This window comes from Ammodytes marinus (genome assembly GCF_949987685.1).
Source record: "Ammodytes marinus genome assembly, chromosome: 7".
In the NCBI taxonomy this organism is placed as follows: Eukaryota; Metazoa; Chordata; class Actinopteri; order Uranoscopiformes; family Ammodytidae; genus Ammodytes; species Ammodytes marinus.
In genome coordinates, this window is record NC_137211.1 from 16,801,794 (window position 1) to 16,822,242 (window position 20,449).

The 20,449-nt window shown below is 40.8% G+C and overlaps 1 protein-coding gene across 2 annotated transcripts; it reads right to left on the reverse strand.

The window, feature by feature from the left end:
* slc6a6a (solute carrier family 6 member 6a) lies at positions 1-19,518 on the reverse strand. 2 transcript variants are annotated; one of them, XM_080031203.1, is made up of 14 exons: positions 19,380-19,518; positions 14,734-14,963; positions 14,509-14,643; positions 12,202-12,436; positions 11,504-11,636; positions 10,301-10,435; positions 8,445-8,548; positions 8,173-8,297; positions 6,474-6,586; positions 5,250-5,387; positions 4,705-4,807; positions 3,234-3,334; positions 2,935-3,105; positions 1-1,742 (listed from the first exon to the last, which is right to left on the reverse strand). In XM_080031203.1, the coding sequence occupies exons 2-14, from the start codon at positions 14,960-14,962 to the stop codon at positions 1,587-1,589; spliced, it is 1,878 nt and encodes a 625-aa protein (XP_079887329.1). In that variant the 5' UTR covers position 14,963; positions 19,380-19,518; the 3' UTR covers positions 1-1,586. The 2 variants fall into 2 exon arrangements, with proteins under 2 accessions (XP_079887329.1, XP_079887328.1); XM_080031202.1 differs by lacking the exon at positions 19,380-19,518 and adding an exon at positions 16,636-16,716.
* Between the last annotated feature and the right edge of the window lie 931 nt (positions 19,519-20,449).

Here is a 20,449-nt window from a genome sequence, read left to right on the forward strand (position 1 = left end):
GATTTTTTTTTTAATTTGTAATCTATATAGGAATGATGCAATGCGCATCTCAAAGGGGACAACTGTGAGACAAAAATACTTTGGTACACTTGATTTTCCAAGTAGCACAAGATTTTTTTGTTTTGTTTTACAGACAAAGCAGTACAGTACTTTGGTGGCTCCTGCACATGCTCCAGAATAGCAACACTTTGAATGTGACTGTGCAAGGTGTTGCAATGTTGGACATTTCGGTATGTTTTTAATTTGATGGCGCATCTTGAATGAGCATTAAATGCCATTGCTTCAAATTGATATTGCCATTGCTTCAAATTGATAATCCTGGCTCACAATGTTATCGATATGTAGAAAAGAAAAGAAAAAAAATACATTGCTTGAGTTTTTCAGTAAAATGAATGAATCAGTGATGGTTTATATGATGTACAGTATAAAATTGTTACAAAAAGGCATATGTGATTTACAAACAATTAAAATTCTACAAAACAAATGCCTAGACTAAACATTAAAAACTAGAATCCAGTGGTAGTTCTGCAGAGCATGATGAGCACGATGGAAAAATTTGTCAGGATGTTTAGAAGAAAGTTCTTCTAACTTTTTAAGAGATTTTGAATTGTGAATGTTTAACGTCAGATTTATTCTCCTTTTTTTCCCATTGTCTTAGCAGGGAGACAACCAGAAACTGTTTATCAAAGTTTACAATATCAAAAAGTTAGAAGCTAAAAATAGTTCCTCCTGAAATGCATTGCAAATGTAACTGCAATATCTTGCAACAATGAAAACAAATACTACAATAAATGTGAAACGACATATAAAGTGCAAAGAGAGGTTTCAATAAATGCACTGGGACTGACCATAGTCACACAGGCAGTGTACAAATACTCTAAAAATGCCACTTCCCTTTTCTCCATACTTCCTCTTCCTTCTATCTTTTTTATTATTTTGTCTCAACTGTTTTTGAGGATGAATCTGAATGCATTTCTCACAGTAGTTGGCCAAGGCCTTGTTCAACTTGTAACTTAAAAGGACGTCAAGCAAGATTAACTTGATACACAGCATATTCCCACTTAACATGTTACAGATATGTACTCAGAGAGATGGAGGTGGCTCGTGGTACATTCATTTTCACTGCAGGTATGAACAGAGACAACAAGAGATTACAAGTTAGCTCAAGACTGCCACAATCATGTGAGGGTGGTTTAGATGTTTTTCTACCTTTTCCATGCCTAATTACTTGTTTAGTTTGAATTTATGTTAAGTGAGAATTTCCCCTTTTCTTCTAATACACCAAAAAAATAGCAAATTCTTTGTCTCTCCGGAATCAAAAGAAAGGTAGTAAACATTGAACATGTTTTATCTCAAAATACTGCCTAAATTCAGATCAGTGCCAACTACAGCAATAACAATTGTAACATCAACAATATTGATATAGTAAAAAATAAAAATTACAATAATATATAACTTCGTAGAAATCAAACCAGAGTATCTCTAACGTGAATATATTGGACGATGTAAACCTACCATTATCATTGTTAGCAAATATGATAATAACACAGAAAGCACATCAATCTTATTCCTCTCACAGAGAGCGCTCACATCGTTGTTTCTACAATGGTGTGTGTGGGCTTCATCAAGCCATTGTTCCCGTTTGGGTCCAGGGGCTGCGTCAGCTCGCTGCCCTTCACGTTGTACTCTTTCGGGCGAGAGCTCACGCCTGACTTTGCCGGGGCTGCCACAGCTTTGATCCTCTGAGGGAAGGAAATCAACTATTAGACCAAGGAACGTCAGGAACTGGGACAATGTATGTCTCAGCATGACAGTTATCAAATTTAAAACAGCAAACACCGTAATTCTCATCTGAAATCTGACCAGGACATGTCCTTTTAACATATTTGTCATATATACTCCATGCACTCTTTCAGTGTTGGGAAAGCTCACTATCTATGTGAACTAGTTCAAAGTTCAGTTCACACATTTTAAAATGAACTAGTTCAGTTCATAGTTCATAATTCAAAATGTTGAACTAAGTTCACAGTTCAAAAATGAACTAGTTCATTGTTCTTTTTTTCAATATGTTGCTGCAAGCTATTATTTTTCAAAATGATTGCCACAGCCCAAATAGAACCACAGACAGCAATTATTGTATCAGTTTTAACACCGAAACTATGGGTCAGATTTCATCTTCGTATCCAATTTTGAATCCTTATGCAACCAAGGTTTACATGAGCATTGAGTGGCAGCCCTCATAATACTGGCATGTTTTTCCATTTTAATAATTTTCCAAAACTGGAAACAATTCACATCAATTCCATTTCAGTCCATACTAAAAAGGAACCTAAAGAAAGCAATACTGGAAAAATTATGCTTTCATTTGTTTTGCCTCTATGCTTCGCATTTTGATGGGTGTTTTGTCCCCCCCAACGAAGCCTTCAAGGCAGCCAAAGAACAGGCCAATCAGGGCCTGCGTTCTGACCTTACGTTCTTCCCTTATAATAGAAGGCAGCTAACTGATGGTACCTAACATAAGCAACCACAGGCGTTTCCAAGGACAGTTGTGCTGGACTTTTTAGCTTTTTACTTTCTCCTACAGTAGATGTAGACAGGCTAACCATGCTAACGGAAACTAGCCTACTGAAACCTTCTGCTATCTCATTCCAAACCCAGTTTAACACTTTGACTGTTATTCACATGTAATAAACGAGATATAATTAGTTAAATTAATGACCTTTAGATGTGGTAGTATGTTCTGGTACCTTTAGACAGAGCGAGATTAGCTATTTCAATTTCCCCCTGGTTCCAATCATTACGTAAGCTGAGCTAACCTTCTCCTGACTCTGGCTTTATATTTACTGTATGGTACAGGATAAGCATAAGGAACGTTCTTCACATTTTGAACTATTCCTCTAAAAGCACCGAAAACATAAAGTGAAGTCGGCTCACCTCAATCAGGGATCCCTCAGACTGTAAGATCTTGATGACCATCACCATGGGGATGCAGATCATGGAGGACAGGGCCAAAACCCAGCCTATACCAATGGCCCAGTCAGGATACTCGTACACCTTGTTATAGGTCAAAGGCTTGTACTTTGCCAGGGAGAAGACAAAGCAGCCCTGGGAAATAAACACATGCTTCCTTTTAGAACAAGTTGTAGCCTTCGGTGACCTTGAACGTTTCAACATGTCACATGACTCCCAACACAATAAAAAGACACTCCAAAAAGCTGCTGCTGAACTCTCACCATGCAAAGGACAGGAGTGATTATGGTCCAGCTCCATTTCATCCACGGGTTTGGTCTGTAGCCGATCATGTCCTCAATTCCATCGTAGAAATTATCAGCTCCTATCACACAACACAGGAAAAGAATAAAGAATAACATGAATATATATATATGCATCATATAACATCCGTCTTCTGTTCACGTGTTATTTTTTGTTATTGTTGAATGACTTTCATATCTACCCTCGGGGACTGGCAGGATTACAGCCCATTTATGTGTGTTGTGAGCCATAAACTGCAGAATTTTTTTTTAACTGGGTTAAGTTCCATATACTGTATAGTAAAATCAGTCTCGGCTTTTGCTGGTCTTAGCCTAACTAGGTCACCATTTATCCTTTCTTGGTGTTGATTGTAGTGAACTATGCGTTATATTGCATTGTTTAATTGTGTTTATGCAACCGTGCTGTAAACATGCCTGATGTTTGTTATTGAGCTCCTTTGTGCATGTTAACAAAATGTTGTTTTTGGTTATTTTGATATTATAATTAAACTCTCTATATATTATATTCTGTTTATATACACACACACAGTGTATACACACACACACAGTGTATACTATCATATTAATAGTATATATAAACCAACAAATTAAACTCAACCAGCTGGCTGCATCCTTTGTGATCCTCTTATTATAGTAAAGTATACTATTTGTGCATAAAACCTTGATTTTGACATTAGCTAAGATTCCCAGGTTGTATTTCAGTAACATCCAATCACAGCTTTTCTTTGACGTGCACTGCTTACAGTGGCAGAGGGTGTAAGCTTATGATTTCGAAAAAAACTAAAACCCAATCTGCAGCTAAAAATCATTTCAAGCTGCCACTCTAATTCACATCTCTGACTGGCCTTTTTTCCATGGCAACAGTGTCAAAGGCTCATGGTTATTGTAATTTTTAGACCGGTTCACCATGCCGAAATTACAGTCAGTTTTTACATCATCTGTAAGAGTCCTGAGTTTATGCGTTATGTATGTGGATATTCTTTAAATAAAACACTGGAATGGGAATACATGGACCAGTAACTCTGCAACTACTGTAAATGTCATTTCATTTTGTTTCAAATAGCCTACTGCTAAATTCAGATTGGTGCACAGAAGGATTGAAAGTTTTTTGAAGAAACAGTATGGCTTTTATTCTGAGAAGGTTTTTTCTCATGAGGCTAAATGTTCTTTCTTTTAATAATAGGAAGATGTTATCTGGAGGGAGGCAACCCAGAATAGCCAATCACAATCTAGCGAGGGACCAGTACCATGCCAACCCCCCCTCATCACGCCCCTTGCATTCAGTTGGACATATTTACTACTGACATGTAGAAAAAAAACACAATGACACCTTTGTTTTTCACCAAAGAGGTCTTTTGTGCATTTTCATCTAAGTCTTTAGGCAAACGACCAACACAACAAAAACCCATCACATAGAGTTGTTTTCACTTACCATAAACCCAGGCTACAGCAATGCATTCAAAGAATGCAACCCACAAAAGGCACACACCACTGGCTGCATAGTAGTCAAAGAGTTGAAACACATACATGCCACCCTAGAAAAAAAGGAAAAAAAGCTGCATTAATTATCTCTTTGAGGTGTGTTGAAGGAGAAGAAAGTTACAGAGTTAGAAGGGGCTATTAAAGCAGAGTGGGTGGGGGGTGTTGAAAGCAGTGCACTAGAATGCCTGGCACCCTTCCAATAGAGGCATAGTTCAACAGGTGCTGCAGCGTTATTGAAGCAGAGTTAACTGCTAAACGGAAAATGGCATTCCGAATTGTTCCATTCAGACACACAGGATGTTAGGGGTGAAGGTGGTAGGAAGCCATATTTGGTCCTAACAATGTAGCAGCAGACTGGCTAGTGGAAAAGTCTGCAGCGTTATCTCTGGCGTTGATGCGAATGCACAGAGTCTCTCTTCCTTTTCTAAACAGGATAAGCAGTAGAAGAAAGTCAGAGCTCAGAGGTTCCGTGGAGTGGCTGTGGGTTGAACTTACTTTTGTTACCATGGCGAGTCCCAGGAGATAGCTTATGGAGCACATCACAGCTATAAAGATCTCACGCCGGTAACCCTTCCTGAGGACCCCAGGATATAGGTCCACAATAGAGGTGATCTGTCCTTCCACTTCAACAAACTGCGGGGACAAAAGCAACTATTTAGTTATCAGAGGGCAAACAATACAAAGAATCTATGTCTCTTTCTGTGTACATGCAGCTCTTGCTTTTCCTCCACAAACCAGTGATTAGAGCATGAGAGCAGTCTTTGTTGGCCAGTAATGAGACTTTAAACAGGGCTCCTCTCTGCAGCACTGGTTTGTTGCTACCAAGACACAACAGAAACAAGACAACAGTGAATCACTGTCTCCGTGTCCCTCGTCTTACTCCCCAGTGTCTCTGCATTGCCTCATAAGCCACTCCGTGTCATAACAGAATTATGAAATAGTTCCCATTCGTCAAAGTTTGCTGTCTTCACGCAACAAGAACATGCTACTCTGTTGCATGATAACCAAACAAAAACCCCATACATTGCAGTGGCATGTATGTGTGAGCGACGGTAACAATATATAGCATTCAGGGCTACACATTCTGCATTAAATTTATGGTCAATAAAAGGCACCCACACAAACGCACGGTCACTGGCACCATTTATCCCATGGAAATAGCTGCACTCAAAAAAAGAATTTACATGTACTCAGGTTTACACCATCGGCTTGATATCACAGTTGGCAGAGTTGAGTAGCCGGGCATGTGTAGGACTGAGTTAGCACAGGAGTAGAATTACACTGGGAGGCAGGAAATGTGATATAGCCGGAGAATCCCCTCGGGTGTACACTTGTGTTTTGTCTCCTCAGATTATCTCATCTTAATCAAAGCTCTGCCTGCCTTCTATCAGAGCTAGAAGGGCTGAATGCTAGCTACTTAAACGTCTTACTGTACTGACTTCATGTTTGGCAAGCGTCCATCCACTACTAAAGAACATAATTTCTGGTATTACATGGTATAAAAAGGCCATTTTATCTTTGCATAATGCAGGAGAGTGCACTAGTAAAATGTATTTGTGGGCTGCTTTTCCCGCCAGTTATTTGATACCTTGGAGATGTGGATTAGAAAGATACTAAATGTGCTAAACCCATGGGAGTTAGGAGGTGTCTGTGTGAAAACTGAATGAGCAGAGCACCATAACTTTGACACCAGAGTGACTGCAGCTGGGGAATACTGACCTGGCTGTCGAGGCCCAGAAGCAGCAGCATGATAAAGAAGAGGATGGCCCAGAGGGTGGGCATAGGCATCATGGACACAGCTTTAGGGTAGGCGATGAAGGCCAAACCGGGACCTGGAAGGACAACATAGTGGGGATGGGGGAGAAGGGGGAGAGGACAGAGTTAACATTTCTATCGATATTTCAGCTCGGACGACACAAGGGGATATTGGAAAAATATATAATGTAACGATTAAACTAAGCGAGGCTGAGCGCTGGTCTGGCACTGCCAATAATCCACAGGACATATGTTCTAATAGCTCCAACAATTGAAAGACATGGGGTCAATTTAACTGGATTAAGTGTTTATTCTGTGGTGGCTGTTCTCTTCATGCTGCAGTGTCCTGTATGTGTTTACGTCCAGGACAACTGAACATTCTGTCTCTTTAACACTAAGCATATTACATAACCACTTACGGTTTATGCTGTACATCATTTAACCAAACCATTCCACAGCCGTTCTAGTCACTAAGTTCTGTTTATGTAGTTTCCACACTGACATATCATTGCTGCTTTATATGTATCTAGACTACCCTGTTTAAATATCTCTATATGTACTTTTGCTACTGTGTGCATTATCTGGTGTAGTGCTACTGTATTTGTTTGCACGTGTACTTATTATGTGCTATAACCATAAAGGTGAACCTATTCTAATCTACACAATGCAGATAAGGATTTTGGCGAAGCGGCGGCCATAAACAATTTCCTCCAGATATAATAAGAAGATTAGGCACAAAGTCAGAAATCACATCAACTAGTGCCTCAATTGTACAGCTGATCAAATCGAGGACTTTTATCTATGAAAAAGACATTTTAAGTACAGTAGTTTGGGCTCTGTGTTTTTCGTATATGCAGGAACGTCTCGTGTGTACACACCAACATACAGTCACAGAATCACTGTCATTGTCATACACTTGTAGTTTGATTTCACATGACTGTGTTCAAGTTTAATAGAAAGAGATAGCAAGACTTTGATTTTAGCTGAACAGAGCGAGCATGCTGAAAGAAGATGCATCTCCTTCAAACTCCACAAAGAGTAAAGAAAAGGGAAGGCATAATCAGAAAGCGGTGACGTCCACCTCAGGAGATCCAAAGCTTGTTAACAGAAACTGGGCTTACAGTGCGGTGCTGCTGGTGAGAAATATCACATCAGGGGGCCAGTGGACATACAGTAGAATACATACAGTACAATGCCAATCTTCTTAGCAATGTCCCCCTGCACATTGTGATGTAAAGCTACTAAATGGCATGAGCAGGTTGAGTGTGGGACATGAAGACATCTGGTGCCATTGAACACCTCTAATAATGATGGTAGCCCAGTGCAGGAGCACTTTATCACCGCAGGTTCATTGTTTAACACACACAGCACTTGACCAAAGCAATGAGATCTTTCCTCAGAAAAAGGTGGAACGAATTTCACACTGTAAAAGTAACAATTATGTTTCTTTGGGGGCTTTACTACAAGGAGTGTGCAATTGCCGATACCTCTATATTTCAGCATCATCGTTTCCAAGGCTTGAACAAATTATTTAGGTAATGCTTTTCCTCGTTGAGAATTTGCTATGACTCTTTTGACAAGTTTTCCAATTGTCCCTCTCTTATTTTTTTCTCTTGGCAACAGCGCCCACCATCACTGCTGCCATCACCTTGGACCCTCGTACCTGACTCTGCCACATCGGCAATGTCCACCCCTTGTTCTTGTGCCATGAAGCCCAGGACGGAAAATATTGCGAAGCCAGACACAAAACTGGTACCGCTGTTGAGGCCTCCCAGCAGCAAACAGTCCCTATGTCACACATATGTCATGGAGGTTGTTAATGAATACAGGCGGAACCCAAGTTCCCATTTTCTTTTCACGCAACCGTCTCTGACACAAGTTGCTGTCACTTCTACAGTCCCACTCCCCCCCACCTCCAGTGGAAACCCAGCTCACCTGTAGCAGTTGTATCTGTATTTGTTGTAGCTTCCCAGTGATGTCATGGCTCCCAGGCAAATGGCGTAGGAGAAAAAAATCTGGGTCCCCGCGTCAATCCACACCTGAGGAGACAGAGGAAGAGGGGTTGTCGAACAACAGGCACAACAATTTCCACATCCAAAGGTTTCCACAAAGAATACAAACGTTCAAATTAAATACACCCTTAACTTTGTGAGATGTCAGAACATCATGTACTGTATTATATCTGTTCTTTTTTATCCAAACAAAAACAAAAGAGTAAAATCGACACATTGCAGTTTTAGTCAAGGTTATGTCAAACTAATTTGTGAGCTTTAGAGACGCTGGTAGGTAGATTTTGTTAATTTTTGACAGAGCCAGGCTAGCCGTTTCCTTTTTAAAAAAAAATGCTAATCTAAGCTAACCGTACATACACGTTTACCCAAAAGACAGGAGAGTGGTATTCATCTTCTCATCCAACTCTCTGCAAGAGCGCAAATAAGCGTGTTTTTGTCCTAAAATGACAAACTCTTCTTTTATTCTTCAGAGTCAATTACATCTGAAATGAGCAAATTAAAAAGGTGGTTTGACAATAATAAATTATCATTGAATTTAAGCAAAACAAAAATCATGTTGTTTGGAAATTGTAATTTAAATAGTGATGTAAATGTCAAGATAGATGGTGTTAATATTGAAAGAGTGTATGTAAATAAATTCCTGGGTGTGACAATAGATCACAAGCTATGCTGGAAACCTCACATAAAACATGTTAAATCTAAACTGTCACGAAGCATCTCAGTCCTGGGTAAAGCAAAGCATATATTGGATCACAAATCATTGCATACTCTTTACTGCTCAATGATCTTACCTTATTTAAATTACTGTGTGGAGGTCTGGGGGACCACTTACAAAAGCTCACTGCAACCACTAGTCACACTTCAAAAACGAGCCATAAGAATAATCAATAAAGCTGGATATTATGTTCACACCAACCTCCTCTTTTCATATTCCCGTATCATAAAGTTCAATGACCTGGTTGAATATCAAGTTGCACAAATCATGTTCAAAGCTAGAAATAAACTGCTACCAGGTAACATACAAAAACTTTTCTTTGACCGAGAGGGGGGTTACAATTTGAGGCAACAGTTAAACTTTAAGACACTGGCGGTACGCACGACTTTAAAATGTCATTGCATCTCAATTGGGGGTGTGAAACTGTGGAATGGGATGAGCACGGAGCTAAAGCAATGTCCAGACATGATCCAGTTTAAAAAAAGGTTCAAAGCAATGATTTTCATAAGGTACAGGGATGAGGGTGTGAAGTAAGAGGGTAATTATAATTATATGGATATATATATATATATACTGATTGTATAGATATGTATGTATATATGAATATATTGATTGTTTATAAATATAAATATAGATATATGCATTATATAAATATATAAAATATAAAAAATGTATAGTATATTAAGTTGTATGTAATTGGCAAATATAGTATCGCCAATAGTACAGAGAATATAGATAAGAGAAGCGAATATAATTGTTGTTTTTGTTTTATTTTATTTTATTTTTTATTTTTATTTTTATTTTTATTTTATTTTTTTTTATTTAATAAATATTTTGATTTTTAATTTTTTTTTTTTAAGGAAAGGGGTAGGATTAAATAAGTGTATACTTCTTCCTGCTCCTTTTCAGGCATATTTATTGTATTTCCATGCTTTTCATTTTGTTTTGTATGTGGATGTCTGAAATAAACTAAATCAAATCAAATCAAAAATCAATTACCTGGAGGCATACATTTGATGGGGGAATTAAAGCAAAAGAGGAGAAGAAGAGTTCTACGATCCTACCTCTGGATCTTGCAGGCGGGTCAGGTTAGGGTAAAGGTAAAATTTGATCCCTTCAGACGCACCAGGCAGGGTCACTCCACGCACCAACAGCACAATCAGCATCACAAACGGGAAAGTTGCCGTTACGTACACCACCTAGACAGGACGAAGAAATGATTAGCCAAAACACTGAACCACTATAACGACCCATCGTCCGTGAGATAAAGTATAATAGGGTTAACACTGTGACGGGAGAATTATTTCCAGTGATGTTTTACTTAGACATCTGTGAATTGTATAATGTTCAAACCTTCTGTTAGTTAAGTACCATTTACAAGGGGTGGGCAATAAAGAATGTTTTTGGAAAACAGCTCCTAAAGAGTTCATCAAGAGTTTAATTGTTTTATGACTTAACATGTAAAAACGTTTTTCTATAATGTGTTTACCAACTGAGTGTATTTGTGTTGCCACTTCAACTGATTCAACAGATGTAAACACATTTAACTGCATGAGGCTGTAAGTTTGAAGTGATGTTTGTCATTCCTCCTACCCTCATTCATGGGAAGAGTGGTCTGACCCTTTTCAGCTGAATCGAATTTTGATTTCTGTTTGTTTTATCTACTTTTATTAAATACGTAAATGTTGAGAAGTTTCAGTTAATTTATTCCCACAAGGTTTAACTGATTAAAAAACTTCCACGACAAACACTACTTCCCATTTAAGTTCCATGTTGTTTTTCTAACTGCAGGGACATTTTTCCTTTTATCTTATAACAATTTCCCTCTAACCCCAAGTAATGTTCACAGTTTTCAGGTCTGATGAACAATCTTGTAAAAGATTAACTGTCATCACTTTAAGGCTCACCAATCACAACAATTAAGTGTGCATAAAATAGAGGAAAAAACCCACAAATGGTTGCTAACAGAGTTAATATTTTCCTCAGAGTTCCTACTTTGGCTCTGGCCCAGCTTCTGTCCTCGGCGCTAACAAAAAACAGAGAGCGGGCTCAGGAGCGGCAGTCAGTGAGTCTGGCCAATAAGTAAGTTCCAGGACAGAACAGAGGCTTGTGTCTCTAAATCAACCAAATTAACTGCCTTCCAAGCGCGTGGGTTTTCTCTGAGCAACAGCGTTTTTGTCACTGACTTGTTGGGACAAAAAGTAAAAGGCCAAACAGCATCCAGGCAACACAATAAGTACAGGATGTGTTTACGCCTCAGCACTCACTTTCCCAGTGGACTTGACTCCCTTCCAGATGCAGAAGAAGCAGATAATCCACACTGCCAGGAGACACAGGGCCAAGTCCCACTTTACTGGCCCAATGTCCTCTATCCCAGAGGAGATGCTCAGGACGTTGCGTCTGCAGAGAAAACACAGGCACAGAATAGGTTAATGGGACTTGGGAAGGAGAAGAGGTTACATTTTCAAACACACCCAAGGACATATTGTTATGTGGGGAGCATAGACCATGATGACCACGAGAGACTAACTAAAAGGACAATAAAAAGTGGAAAACAGAAAGACACATGACTTGTTCTCTCTGTGCTTTTATTTTTGAATAAATAAAAAATTATGAAAAGAGTTTTTGGAATTTCAGGCTCAAACATTGAAGTGTCTTATGCTTCATTAACACTTCTCATTGAATTGCCTTTACATTTAAGACATCTAACAAAGCAAATGGGCATGAAAAAGAGTGAGGTATGACATATTTCAGTATAGTTTGACAACTAAAATAAACTTTGAGAAAGGGTGCAGTACAAATAAAGATTATAACACACTGGTAGAGAATCAATAGTAAACTGTGAATTTTGTAAGAATCGTGTTTGATCAAACATATTTACACAAGCAAGATAAAGAGGTGCGGTGACTTCAGTATATTCATGTCATGTGTGTGTGTGTGTGTGTGTCTGTTAGCGACTACTCACTCCCAGAACTCAGTGACGGGGGAGGTAAAGTTGGTAATGTTGGCTGCAAGCCACAAGGTCTTGTTCTTGCGGACTGTGTCCTCTACACAGAATTCAGTGTTCCAGGGCTGCTTGCATTTTGCCCAGGGGAGATCTGTCTGAAAGCACTGGATTAGGTAGTAGAGTCCCCAGGCCAAGATCACGATGTAGTAGACGTTCAGCAGAGATACGATCACAAAAGAGGCGTAGCCAATACCTGCAGAAAAGAAGGACAGCTCAAGATATCGTCCAAGAAAGTGTGATGAACAGCGGCACATCATCACCTCTTCAGTTGATCTGGGGAACTCAATAGCAAACAGTGGCCTATTAGTCCAATATGCGCTCCCTTTTTGGTCTCCACCAACTCCAGAGGGAAATATCTGATGCTGTGCAAGTAAGAGCTAGCTGATTTGAGCAAAAACAATGAGCTATGAAGCTATTTAGAGCTGAGGGGAACTGGGGATTTGTGTGATATTACTCGCTTTCATCTCTACAAACAGCACTTTTCACGAACAAGTAGTCATATGATCTACTGTTGCACAAATATTTATTATAGCTTGCTGTACAGCAGCTTAAAATCATGTGTTTTGGGGGCGCCTTTAGCTCAGTTGGTAAGGCGTCCCCCTCCCGGGCCGAGCCCAGCAGCAGACCCGGGTTCGATTCCCGCCCGCGGTCGTTCTCTGCATGTCACTCCCCTCTCTGCCCCATTTCACCTCTGTCTCATTGCACTATCAATAAAGTATAAAAATGCCCAAAAAATATCTTAAAAAAAAAAAAAAAATCATGTGTTTTTCAGACCTTTAGTGGTTTAACTTTTCACCTCGCTGCCAACATTGGAGCGGCCCCTTCCAAATACAAAACCGAATATCGCAATACTGTGTATCGCAATATGCATCCAATTCACAATGTATCATGAACAATTATTTTGGGACGAATCCTGATGCGTACCGTATCGCATAGTCCTTACCAATACCCAGCCCTAGCTACAAATAATCACACCTACGTATTGTGACGTTAAGGGTAAACAGATTTGAAACTTTCAACCAGAGAGGGCAGCAAAACATTGATGCTTTATGTACACAATATCAACTGATTGAGAGAGGTGGAGACTCAGGGCACTTCTCCATTCCACTATCCATTGTTATAATGCCCTTAGTGTTATTACACTATTTTTAGTTGACTTTGCCACAAATCTGGACATAGAAATCCCCTCTTCCACCGCTCTAGAGTATTTTTAAACTCATCATCTCTGTCACCCCCACCTCTTCGTTCCCACGTACCCGATGCAAACTGATCAAGTCAATGCTGTGGCAGGTGGGTGTGTTTATGTGTACGTTTGCGCACACTCGATTGTGCTTTGGTGTGCAGGGAGTTCAGTCATGACTTCCTCTTGTGATAAAACCACATGAAGGCAGTGGAGGGAACAATGGGATAGGCGGATTGGCTGGTTTAGCGATACTTTCTCGGCCATGCCAGACACTGCGCCAGATGGACAGACAGCAGTCTCAGCGCTCTGTGCATATTGGAGACCGTCAACAGCTGCTAGAGATCCGGTGCTGCACGGTTTCCTCTCTTTTTAAGTCCCGTCCGGCGTGTGAACATGAGTAAGGGCACCGTGGCAGCTGCTGAGGGTGCGGTGCCTCTGTGCTTGTCCACAGCTGTCACTCAGAGGAAGAGGGGCTACACCTAAGCAAAGCAACACGAGGACCTAGAGTGTCTTTAAGTATCAGTTGGTTCATGCGGATCACAGGCTGACACACTGCAGCTCCCCGTCAACGAAAACAAATTTTCCATGCAGAACTTCTGCGTGGGACTGTAACCATTGCCCAGCAACTCCATGTTTTCTTAGTCTGTTTCCATGGTAACCAATAACATCAAGTCTGCAACTTCTAGTATGACCATATGTTTTTGAGCACCTTCTAGCATGAAGTGTTAGTGTGTTAGTGTGTGTGTGTGTGTGTGGATGACCCTGGAATCAAAGGACAATAATATCAGTCATTCTCCTCGATCCCTGTCGTACACACTATGAGAAGCAGCCTATTGAAGGAAGACTAGACTCATGACATTGGGAGGGAGGTGGGGCACCTCAGCACAACATAATGCGGAGTGAGGAAAGTGAGGAATGCTGAATGAGATATTAAATCAATTGAGGCTTTTACTCAGTGTTAAATATTAAACAACCTTGTCGGGGATAATTTGCGCAGAGCCTCTATTTATCTGTGTGTGTGTGTGTGTGTGTGTGTGTGTGTGTGTGTGTGTGTGTGTGTGTGTGTGTGTGCTCAGACTGACCAGTGAAGATGGGGCAGAGTTTGGCCCAGCAGGTGATCCCTCCTTCTGAGGTGTACTGGCCCAGTGCAACCTCCAGGAAGAACACAGGCAGTCCACCCCCAAACAGGAAGATGGTATAGGGGATGAGAAATGCACCTGGGTAATGGATACAGGAATGAGTATGCTGAACACTCAGATTTGTTTTTGTCTTAACACTGGCATTATGTTGTTCCGCCCTCTGCCTACCTCCACCATTTTTATAACAAAGGTAAGGGAAACGCCAGACGTTCCCTAATCCGACGAAGCCTCCGGCCACCGACAGGACAAAGTCGAGCTTACTGGCCCACTTCTCCCTCTGAGGGGCCTTGCCTTCCGCCTCGTCCTCGGGCCGCGTACCTGGGCTCTTCCCCGGTGAAGGTTTCAGGGTGTCCTTGTGGAAGTCTTTCAGGCATTGGAGCTTCTCTTTTTGTGCCATGCTGTGGACGGCAAAAACAAATAAATAAGGAAAAAGACAAGCAAGATGGAGAGAGACAAAGCCAAAGAGAGAGAGAGGTGAGCGGGATTAGAAACAGATAGGGAGGAGCATTAGAGAGATAATGCTGTGTCCTGATTGCGTTACAGCTTTCGGTGTGACCACTGAGTACACGCCATGCGGTGTTACGTTGCTAATCTTGCTAATCTGAACAACTGATGCATGGAGGTCATTCAGACTAGGGAAATGTTTGGGTATCCGATTTGCACTGCATAGGGCAAAGGCCTTTTGCATTGTCATTCACTGCTAAATCAATCCAACCACCTTGTTGACAAAATGTGCACGTTCAGACCATTGTTTTCAATTAGCTGCACATGTACTTGTGTTTTCCTCTCCCTTTAGTGTGGGTTCTCATGCTCAGAGGGGGGCACATTGTCGCGGAAGGGAAAAAGGAAGGGGAATGTTTTGAAACGATACACGCTTTTAAGACCTTGCTTGATACTCAGGGAAAGTTTCCGTTTAACTTTCTCTCATGCTATCCACATCAGCAACAAGGTAGCCCACCGTAATCCAAATTTAGAGAGGAAGATATCCCTCTGGGAAATATTGGCTGGAAGGTACGGCAGCTTAAGTTCACTCGAGTGTTTACACTGTTAACTGCGTTGCCACAGAAAGACATGACAGACCAAGGTATCCTATTCCCCCGCATGAGCTAAGGGGGAGAAAAGAAACCCTTACAGGACAGGAAAAAAATGTCATGAGTGAAAGTGATTGAAGCTTCCAGCTGGCATACAATAAGCAACAAAAGAGGAACAATGACAGGGCTGCAATAAATCGTAAGAGGTGAGATTAACTGGAACACCTCTACTAAGGGTTTCCTCTCCTTTTAAGAGATGAAGCCTCCACAGCGGCAGTGGACACTTCCCCCTTGAATTCAGAACGCTCTGACAAAAGAACAAGTTGTACGGACAAGTGTCAAGCCTCCAACACATTAACTTTAGATCTGTTCTCTCTGAAAACAAAGTGTAAACCTTGATGAAGTTCACGTTCCTGCTATGCGTCTCTTCGCTTATCAACATTTGAACAGCAGCCCCTCCATCCCCCCCTTCATGCAAACCGCGTCCCAACCAACATTTTCTGGCGGTTCCACTCTTCCTGTTATGCATGACGAGTCAACTTGAACCACTTTGCATTCGCAGTGCTCCTTACATAACTGGGTCAGTTCTTGCCCACTCTGTTTCCTATCCCGTTTCTCAGTGCCTCTATATCCCCTATCCCCGCTCTTCTACTCTTGTGTGCTCAGCGTATGCTTTCACCTGTCGTCCTGGTGATAGGAGGCTGTCTGTCCGCCAGTAAAGACTAAAGGAAAACTGTCCTTTGGGATTAAACCTAGACATGCTTCACTGCCAATTCCTTATACAACTTGTTAAACTTATACAACAAAACAAACAAACATCTCATTATATCTCACATTATAACAACTATAATCCTCTCTGATGTTGGGTTGGAAAATCCCATACTCTTTCCAGTCTTTCACTATTTACTTAACCTTTCAGCATACAAATAGACCATATCCAACCTAGGCATTGGATTTTTTTGAAAGCCCTTTCCTCCAGAAAAACTTGACTACATACGCGCAGATTTCCAATTAAAGCCGTTGAAAAACAAAAACTTACATTTCCTTCATGGCTGCGACTATGTATAGAGTTCCTCTCGCTCAGCTGTCACCATTCCTCTGTACTGAATGCCTTTATGCCGACACGGGTCACAAGAAGTGGAGCCGACAGCAGGGCCCGCCCCTTGGCTAAAGACAATTAAATCCACAGTGGAGATTGGATGCAGCCCTGCTGTGACAGGCAACTCAGGTACCAACGTGGGAGACAGTAAATTTCCACTTCCCACTACAGTACTCCCTGCCCACAAACATATACACAGCCAAGCGGTGTAGGGGGGTCTCACACACACACACACACACACACACACACACACACACACACACACACACACACACACACACACACACACACACACACACACACACACACACACACACACACACACACACACACACACACACACACACACACACACACACACACACACACACACACACACACACACACACACACACACACACACACACACACACACACACACACACACACACACACACACACACACACACACACACACACACACACACACACACACACACACACACCTTATTCATGTTGGAGACACAGAGGACAAGTCAGAGGAGAAGAAAGGCTGTGCTGGTCCAACACTGGGGGTTGGTCTTGAATTATGATATTGTACAAATGGATGAACTGAAGGCGGAATGCAGTTAAAGGTCTTCATCTTAACTGTTTGAAACAAATCAAACATGAGGAACACTTTCATAAAAAGCCCCTCATAACACACCCGCGGCACTTTGAATCATCTCTGTGTGAAAACTATTCTTATACACGCATATGCTGTTACTAATTCCTTGCATGCAGGCCATTTTTCAGTTGACCTTCCTTCATTCTTTCATGACATGTGGCTTGTTATCTTGGAAATGTAAACGAGTGCAGTATCAGCTTATAACAATTCCAAATAAGGCTATGCGTCTCCTCTGCTCGTCCATGGTCTGTTTAGATACCATTCACTACTCCGAGAGTGCTCAATGGCCGGCAAACGGTGGCATTCGAGTGTTAATTAAAAACAGAAAAATTCCTCTGGAGGATTCAACGGGAGACAAGGGTCAGCTGATGTCAAACTGCACGCGCACAGCCGCACGCACACACACACCTTTGACACCTCTTTACTTCACACAACAACATAATCGTTCATATTATGGTCACTGTCATGCTCTGTATACCATTTTGGTTATTATGTAACCCTTGATATACGGCATTTAATCTATTGTAAGAGAACCAGTTTCATTTGCGTCCTATCAATAGCCTGGTGAGACCAGCCTGATCTCACGCAAGCTTCACAATTGTTTTCTCCAATCTCCATGAGGAGGAGCCCGGTCAAAAAATGACGGGGCCAATCAGGACCCGCATTCAGAACTAACATTCTCCCCTTATAGTGGAATTTGGCTTCTGATTGGTTCATCTAGTCATCTATCAAGCCTCGTGAGACCAGGCAGCTATATCTCACGAGCTTATTCGTCGATCCATGTTGACATCAACAACTACATGAACCAATCACTGTCTGACTTCCACTGACGGACGGGGCCTGGCTCCTCCCTACGGAGATTGGAGAAAGGCCAGACTGATCTGTGGTAGACAAACTAATGGGAAGCTCACGCGACATCAGCCTGGTCTCGCCATGCTAGCAGACCTATATTAAATTATGCTAACAGTTTGAATAGAATTGATAAAGCGACAAAAAAAATCCAAACTTTGTTTTTCTATCATGTGCTCACTTTATACTGTAATATTTAACGATTAATTCTGTAAAGTCACATAACCACTGTAAATGTATTTTTAGTATTAATAAACCACCAAATATTTCACACGGAACCCTCAGGAAACTCCTCACAGACAGCTGATATGGTCCCAGGCCATGTCCCAGGCCCGCAGCAAAAAACAAAAAGATAGTCCTACCCGACCTAGCGACCCTTCAAATTTGATCAAGCTGGGAGGGACTGGGGTAAGGACACACGTTAATCAATCATACACCGGACAGGGTGTAGACACAGAAGAAGTAGGTTAAGTATGTGCTACTAAGCAGAAGAGTTAAGCTAGTAAACATCTTAGTTCTTCAGCAGACTTGGGTCTATTGGGAGCATTAACTTTAATTAATTCACAGAATGCATTCATTCATTTAGTGGATGACTTGTGGGTGTGGTGGGTTAAGGTGCATACGGTGCCTGCAGGAGAACACAAACATATTTCCCCCTCACTCATCATATGTCTCTTAAACCCAGGCGCGCCTGAACGCATCACGTCCAAAAAAAATAAGATCAGAGAGAAAAACGGAACACTTCTTATCAAATATAAACCCAGGAAACCGAGTTCAAAGGCCAGCGTTTTATTTCAAAAACATTATTTGCTGAAGTAGTTATATTTATCAAAGCGTGGTTCAAGTTGTATTCTTTCTTTTTAGGCAGTAGCATTATGGAAATAAGTAGGACACAGAATCATGCCAAAGAAGAAGAGAGCAAATGTGATCTGTTTATATATCGGAGATTAAAAAATAAAAGCAGCACGCATAGGCCTACTGATAAAGATCAAAGCACGGTGACACACAGGTCTGACTATATGTAACATAGTGTAAAAAAAAACAAAAAACAAAAAAAAAATTAGACTATAAGAAAAACAACGTTTAAAAACTGGCCTACTATAGTTTTTCTACTATTCTGTCATGCAGTTTTTTAAATAAAACATTATTATCAATCACTACCTTGATATGTAAAGAAGATGCAGTTTACCTGTCCTCGTTTTTTTTTTTTTTTTTTTTTACTAAGCAGCCTGTTGTTCCTTGTTCTGTTGCCTACAAGCTGAGTGAAACAATTATCTGCATGAGACCATTGTTTCTACGAGCCGCTGTGCGTGTAATATCAGTTTGAGTGGAAAATCACTAGCTTCACCATGCAACGACCTCTTAAAGCGACAGCCTCCCTCCGTCCGCCCACCACTATAGGCCTACCTCCTCGAAACAGTCACCAAGTCACCACACGGCAAAATAAAAATAGGCTACCAGTTAGGCTACTGTAGGCTATCTTCCTATGGCATTTACATTTCGCATCCACTTGCTACATTTGCCAATTACATGCAAAAGCACAAGCAGTGAACATTTAGCGGATAAATCTGAAATTCGTTAAAATTTAAAGTTTAATAATCCAGAAATTATCCTGCGAATACATTAACATTTTCAATTTGTGTGCGCTAATTAATGGCTTTATTAATGATTAATAAATCAGTTTGTAAGTATTTGGGATCAGTTAAAAGCCCAGGATGACAAATTGTTGGGTTGCCAGACTGAAAAATCTAATTGGCAGGTGTTAAACGTTTTAAAATGGTGGTAATTCATTAATAAATGCTGCAATAGGTTAATCAGTTCCATTTAGGCCTTAATCTGATTTAGTTGATGCATATATTGCATAGTGTAAAGTTATTTTGTCATATTCCATTTGTTGAAAAAATTTTTTAGAACACACAGAAAGCTGTTCAATTAAAGCTTTATCATCAACTCTTATTAAATCACATTCTCAGCAAATAATATCATCTGCTATTGCTAATTAGCTAAACTCACTGAGAAAAGGCATGTTAGCAGCATCATGGTGACAACATGTTAGCAGCGTCATAGTGAGAACATGTTAGCATGCTCAGGTCTGTGCTAATAGGTCCATGGTGCTGCCTCACAGGACTGTGAGCATTGCTGTGCAAATAAGGGGTCAAATGATCTAAAGGTAAAAGTCGTTTTTTACAACATGGCAACCCAAAGGCTGCTCATATTTTTAGGTTAATACTAATCTATGAAGTGTTACTAAACATTAAT